Genomic DNA, 6,483 nt, shown 5'->3' with positions numbered 1-6,483 from the left:
GGAGTAGGGTTAGATTGGGAACCTTCAGTTTTGTTTTTCTGAAGACTGATATGAGCAAAAACTTGAAGAAGGATTTTATGAAATATGTAAAAGACATGAAAAGCTCAAATAAACAAAAGTAGTTGAAGGATATGACTACATTTTAAACTTTGAAATTTGTTTCTAGCTGAAAATACGTGGAAGTTGTTAGCTGTGAAAGAGCACAAGGTTTTTAGCAGAATTTTTCAGAAATTATGGGATGTTGTTCATTTCAATGGGGCCAAAAATGGTCACAAAAGCTGAATATTTCCTAAACCGTATTATATGTCAATACCAATCCTGAATCAGCAAAATATGGTAAAAGTTGAATGGTTGAAATAGCGGCACAAAGTAAGCCAAAGTAGCTAAGTGGTGAAAAGTGAACGGGAAACAGTGGAGAACTCTTCTAACAAAGTAAAATGATTTTCAACCAGCAACAGAGGCTGTTTTATTGTCTCACTATAAACATTTTTATTTGTTGTTTCCAACAGGATTGTGAGGAAGCCATCTTGGCTCTAATCACTGGTGCAGTCTGGGAGGAGGCGCTCAGACTGGTCTGTAAACAAACTCATTTTCTTTGTCAAAGTGATTTTTTTTTTTTTTTGAGTTGTGTGGCATTAAATTTTTTTTTTTTTTATTGCTCAAGATTTATGTGCACAACAGACATGATATCACTGAGACCAACCTGAAACCTGCTCTGTTAGAGGGTAAGATGAAAGACAGAACAGTGATTGTCTCCTCTTTTATGTACCATGCAGAAAAGGTTTTACTTTTTTTCTCCACAGCTGTGAACTCTCAAACTGGGTTCTTGGAGGCTCAGGTTGCAACATTTAACCGGCACCGGAGCCGTCTGGCTGTGGTTCGAGAGCAGAAAGAAAAGGCCAGACTGGATATGCTTGGTGAGAAAAACTGTGTGATGAATCTATTTCATTCCATCAAAATGTGTTTAAACATTTGTTTCTAGTTGTGTGTTAAACCATTTATGCTCCTTGTTAGATGAAGAAGGTCCAGACTGCCCTGATGCTGAGCTGTACTCTGAAGCTAGCAGTGTGTTGACCGCGTCTAAATACTCCCAGAGTAACTCCCGGATCTCCTCGTAAGGGGGCACACACCTAAAAAAACATTAAGTTAATATAATATTTGTGTTGTTTTTGGTTTCAGTGTTTGGATTTCTCTTGCAGAAGGTCGTCAAAGAACCGCCGGAAAGCGGAGAGGAAGAAGCTGAGTCTGAAGGAAGGAAGCCCAATGGAGGACAGAGCTTTAATGCACGCCCTGAGTGAAATCATCACCACCGTAGACAAGATGAGAGGTACAAACAAGTCTTTTTATTGTACGTGTTGTCCACCTGCTTAGGTGCAGATTTTTGTGTCTAATGCTAAACCAGGATCCCTAATGCTGGCTGTAAGCATTTGAACTGATCAGGCTTTTTAAGTCAGGATTAAAAATTATTTTTTGTTTCAATTAAATGTCATACATATTTCTAATTTACAAAAAATATGCTGCAGGTTTCTCATTAATTAATCTCATTCATTAATCTAGCAATGTATGCGGAGATTAAATGCATTAAAACATGAATGCCAATTTCCTTGAAATTCAAACTAAAATGATTCAAACATATGCTGTTCTGTTTTGGGTTTTGTTGTTTGATGCTTTTCCAGACCAAAACAAAAAGTGTGAATCTTCCATTTTGATGCATTTTATAAATGAGGAAGAAAAGAAATGCTTCATATTAGTGGTTTGGGGAAAAACTGGATGATTTTGGTCACAAACCAGTCTGCATTGGACATGCTGCAGTAAGGAGTTCTGGTGAACGATGAATCTGTCCCTCCGTCCTCCACAGAGGAGATCCACAGCCTCCTTAAGGCCTTGGTGCTGTTCCAGTTCGATAAACAGGCCGGGAAGCTGCAGCTGGCCTATGAGGAAGCCCTGCAGACGATGGAAGGAGCCGTTCCTGAGGTGTGGCCTGAAGGCCTGCTGAGCAGCAACGCTCCGGTAAACATAACACCCTCTTCAAAACTCCTTCATCATAATATGTTCTTTTTTATATTTCTGTTGGGCACCAAAAATCTAAAGTTTATTAAAGGTTTTATCTAAATGACTGGATTCAGGATCCTCAATAATTTGGCTACAAAAGCAACAAAGATGGTTGTATTAAATACTTCTTCTCATCTGTTTTTCCATTTGCATCCATGTCTACAAAAACTGTAAATCATGTATTAACTTGCTGCTGTGGCACCTGAATTTCCACACTGTGGGATAATAAAGGATATTTCTATTCTATTTTTACATAAATAAAACAGTTCTTATTTCTGATTAAAGGTAAAACATCAAAGCAGTTGAAACTGCAAAAATGTTGATTGAGTGAACTGTAATCAATACTAATGAGAAATAAGAAGGCAGAACTGTTTGCACATTTTTTCTAAACATAAATTTTGCTTTTTGAAATGTTTTGCCTCTAAAGGTAACGGGTCCAAACTCCACAGCCAACAGCATCATGGCTTCTTTCCAGCAGCAGCAGCAGAAACCTGCAGCATCACAACCAGGTCGGTACAGTTTGTGGTGTTAAGATTTGTGTTTTTTTTATTTTTATCTCCATCTCTTAACCCCTGTTGCCTTCAAAGTAATGCTCAAACCCCATTTCATATTTTATTTTTGTATTTGTTTAAGGATAGCGTAGCCTGGAGCTTACATTTTATTGACGGCCTTTTACTTCTGGTTTGTTACATCAGAACTTGATGTAAAAAAATTTAACTTAAAAACTAGATCTTGGTTTGGTTTGGTTTAGATGAGATGTCAAACAAAGTATTCAAATTTCTTCCTTTTGAATAATTAAAAATCATGCTATAACTGGTCACAAACTGAATTGAAAGGTCTGAAGGGTTTAATCCATGTTAATCCTGTACAAATTTTTCTAAGTATTATTGATTTTAACTGATCTAAGTTTGTGCAAATTCTAAAAGAACAAAATGGCTTTTTACTTCTACTGAATTGGAAAAAACCTCTAGCCCTGTATTGTTAAATAATCTGACATGAAAGCAAACCAGGTGAATATTTTTAACTCAAATGTCTTGTGAAAAACTGCCAGAATATTTTCTAAGTCAAGTCTTGAAATATGTAGATATTGTTGACATATAAACAAGTCTTTGCTATGTGAGCAAACATTTAGAAACTGTTTTTTTAGAGAGATTTGTGCCAGATCTGCAGATTGGAGAAGCGCTAATGTATTTTGTCTTTTGCAGATCCTGAGATCCCAACAGCACCAAAGATGAGAAACGGTGTCAAGTGGAAGCTCACTGTTCTTAAATAAACAAAACACATAGTATTGTTTGATTTAGGTTTTTTTTTAAACTGTAATGTACAATTTCAGTTGTATAATAAAGATTCATTTAACATCTTCTGATACTGAATCGAGTTCCTTTTTTTACATAAATAAAACAAATATCAGCGATTTATCTCCATTCCTAGAGTTATAGTTATAGTGCTGCTCCACAGCAGATCATTCAAAAAAAGTTGATTGTTGCCCACCTGCTCTGCCCTGATAAATTAAATCTAATGCTAAATCCAGTGAGTTTTGGTGTCTCTGAACCAAGCCCTGCTTTGCTCTCAGACCCGTTTTGCTCGTTTGGCCGCAGCACGCCGCTGGTTGATGGCCTTGGTGGAGACGCGGAGTTTCCTCATTCGTAGCTGCCGCAGCCTCAGCTGCAGGTCCTTGGGAAGTTTCCCCCCCTTTGCCAGAATGTCCTTTGCTCTCCGTCTGGGTATCTTGGTGAGGTTGAAGTCGCAGATTGTGGGGAAGTGGTCGTACATGACGTAACATGTACGGGAGGAAGGGAAGTAGCCTTCAGCGCTGACCGTCAGGCGGTACTCGCCTGGATTCAGCAGGCGCCAGTAGTCGCCATCAGCCACTGCAAGAGGGAAGACCAGGCATGATAAAAGCAAAGAATAAAAAAACACTGCTGCAAGAGAAAAATATTATTTAAGCCTGAGTCACTTCTATAGAAAAACACAACATTTTACTAAGTATTTTTATCTAATTTCTAGTGCAAATATCTGAAAACACTTGAAAACAGACAAAACTAACAAGTAACATTTCAGCAGAATAGCAGCTTGTTTTAAGTCAACAATTCCTTAATATTGATGAAAAAGTACTTGTTGCCCTGACAGATTATCTCATAACATGGGAAAATGTCTTGTTATAAAACAAATAGTGTCAGTAGAGCTAGTACTTCAGATTTATCCAATTAATGAAGGTAGAAGATGAACATAAAGGACATAAATGCCCACATTCTGCTTTTGGTCAAATTATAACACAATTCTGAAAATAATTTTTAAAAAGTTGCAACACAAAAAAAAACATTAACAAAAGAAAATGTAATTTTGCTGAATGAAAGTTAGAACCCAGTGATCTGGGTCTGAAGTAGAGAGATCATGTCAAGATGAAAGGTCAAAGGTTCCTGTCTCTGTAATGCTCCAGTCATGTCCATGTCATCATTGACAGCAGGAGTACCAGCTGTTCTAACTCTAGAGGGCGCTGTGTATAAAAAATAAATTGCACCTGATCTGATGTGATGATCGATGTCCTCGACTTTGATGATGGCGTCTGCTATTCCCACCCCGGTGTCTTTGTCCCGGATCACACCCTTAATCCCACGATGGATCTGAACATCCGAATGAGAAATGTATGCAGGCTGAAGTCCTAAAGCATTACACTGTTACAGATTATATTTCATAATGTAAAATCAAAATACAAATCTCAAAAAGCAAACCAGGTCAGATCATTCTAGGTCAAGTCAAAACTTGCTGCCTTCAGTTTGACTTGAAAGAAATCTTGACTTTTGTGAAGAAAAGTGGATTCTTATCACTATTCTGTAAAAAAGAGTTATATTAGTGCCTTTTTATGTTTCCATCACGACTATTAAATCCATCTCATTAACTTTTTATTCTGAGTTTGTATTTGTTGCACATTACCAGATTCACATTAGTCAGAACCGATTGTTATGATTTAAAAAAAAGTGCAGTAATATGTGTCCCATCAGCATGACCTGGTTTTACTGAACAGGCGTGTGAGGAAATTATGACTCATCAGCTGGATTATATGTAACTTCAGACGTTTTTGTTCCCTTTAAAAAGAAATAGCTTCTGTGTTCAGTCTGTAAAAACAGATTTCAGTACCAAAAGTCTCTTATTGACAGCCTTTGGAAGCTTCTTCTCTTTATTTCAACTTAGTAGTTGATTAGGCAAGATGTAGAGAGACATTTGATTATGGGACACCACAACTACAGCTCAGTCATAAATGTGAGTAAATATGTTGAGAGGACCCAGGTATGGAGGCAAAAATGATAATCAAAAAAAATGCCCCCTGAAAGTGATGCTTTCTGACCTGCTCCATGTAAACCAGCAGAGACTCTCTGTTGTTCTCCCACTCGATGGGAAGTTCGCTGGCGTGAGGAAACTTATCGCAGGACAACTCCACTGTCACCTCGAAGCAGTTGGTGTGCAGGTAGCTGAAATCATTCATACCTGCACGAACAGAAAACATCACCTGCAAGTGTCAGAACAAGTAGTGCACTCATTCAGTGTTGGCTGTAAAGAGATATGTTAACAGGGATTTAGAATTATTGTCAAAATTATTGTTGCATTATATTAAATTGTATATCCAACTAAACATGGGCTCTTACTTCCAGGTACGTTGTGCCAGTCGGCCCCATTGATGATGTTGTTGTATCTGAGGAAGTCCTTGTTGTGGCACGGCCTTCGGTCTGGGTTGGACATCACCTGGTTGGATCAGACAACAAACTTTCCTCAGTCCCTTCCCTGAGGAGGAAGTTTGAGCAGGGAAAAGTGAGAGAGACCTGATTTGTGCTGGCATACGCTGCAGCCAGCCAGCGGAAGAAGCTCTCATCAGGGGTGGGTGTGTGTTCGCGCGGCGCCCAGTCCCGGGTCATGTCGTACGGGTAGGTGACGACCAGCTCTCCTCCATGGAGGTTTGCACCCAGAGCAAACGGGATGTTCTGCATCCAGCTGATCACAGCTCGAGTTTCAGGTGCAACCTTTTAAAAAATATATATCATTCATGCAAATGCTAGCACTGCTGCGTTGCAGCAACACATTACTGAGTTCAAAAGCCTTTCTCCAATGGTGTACTAGTGACACAGTTGATAAAAAAAAAAGAAGTAAATTACAGCCAAAATTTATCAGAAATTTTCTAAAACTTGGACATTTCTGAATTTGAAAAGTTTAAATTTTGCTACAAAGAAAACTCAGAAATTTTGAGATTAATCTCAGCAATAAAAATTTCATTTTTTCTAGCAAATTTTCTGAGATTAATATAAAAATTTCCTTGTTTTTTTCTAGAAATTACTCTGAAGATTTTTTTTGTCAGAAATGTACTCTTGTACTTTTGTTTTTTTTTTATATCTACAATCTAAATTTTAGAATGTGAAGAAAAACTTTTGACAAATGGTA

General features: G+C 37.9%; 2 protein-coding genes across 4 annotated transcripts in view; one reads left to right on the top strand and one right to left on the bottom strand.

Annotated features, from left to right (window-relative positions):
• Positions 1–374: 374 nt before the first annotated feature.
• Positions 375–3,421, top strand: LOC106965197 (putative elongator complex protein 1). Its single transcript, XM_015061135.1, has 9 exons — positions 375–379; positions 510–572; positions 665–725; positions 804–917; positions 1,015–1,114; positions 1,200–1,327; positions 1,859–2,010; positions 2,480–2,561; positions 3,258–3,421. Exons 4-9 carry the CDS (start codon positions 911–913, stop codon positions 3,323–3,325), a joined length of 537 nt encoding a protein of 178 aa, XP_014916621.1. The 5' UTR covers positions 375–379; positions 510–572; positions 665–725; positions 804–910; the 3' UTR covers positions 3,326–3,421.
• LOC106965196 (probable carboxypeptidase X1) overlaps positions 3,354–6,483 on the bottom strand; it is a 15,999-nt gene continuing 12,869 nt past the window's right edge. For all 3 annotated transcript variants that reach the window (XM_015061132.1, XM_015061133.1, XM_015061134.1), the window contains 5 exons: positions 5,871–6,068; positions 5,697–5,793; positions 5,399–5,538; positions 4,574–4,676; positions 3,354–3,923 (listed from right to left, as the gene is read on the bottom strand). In XM_015061132.1, the coding sequence (XP_014916618.1) occupies positions 3,622–3,923; positions 4,574–4,676; positions 5,399–5,538; positions 5,697–5,793; positions 5,871–6,068 (840 nt within the window). In that variant the 3' untranslated portion in view covers positions 3,354–3,621. The remainder of the gene's footprint in view (positions 3,924–4,573; positions 4,677–5,398; positions 5,539–5,696; positions 5,794–5,870; positions 6,069–6,483) is intronic.

Source organism: Poecilia latipinna, unplaced genomic scaffold (genome assembly GCF_001443285.1).
Source record: "Poecilia latipinna isolate Pla-1442-1.1 unplaced genomic scaffold, P_latipinna-1.0 Scaffold1783, whole genome shotgun sequence".
NCBI lineage: Eukaryota > Metazoa > Chordata > Actinopteri > Cyprinodontiformes > Poeciliidae > Poecilia > Poecilia latipinna.
This window is presented reverse-complemented; position numbering and strand designations above follow the sequence as displayed.

Coding starts and splice junctions, on each gene's coding strand:
- LOC106965197 (XM_015061135.1), top strand. Junction 1,115..1,199: donor AGTAACTCCCGGATCTCCTC/GTAAGGGGGCAC, acceptor TTTCTCTTGCAG/AAGGTCGTCAAAGAACCGCC. Junction 1,328..1,858: donor CACCGTAGACAAGATGAGAG/GTACAAACAAGT, acceptor CGTCCTCCACAG/AGGAGATCCACAGCCTCCTT.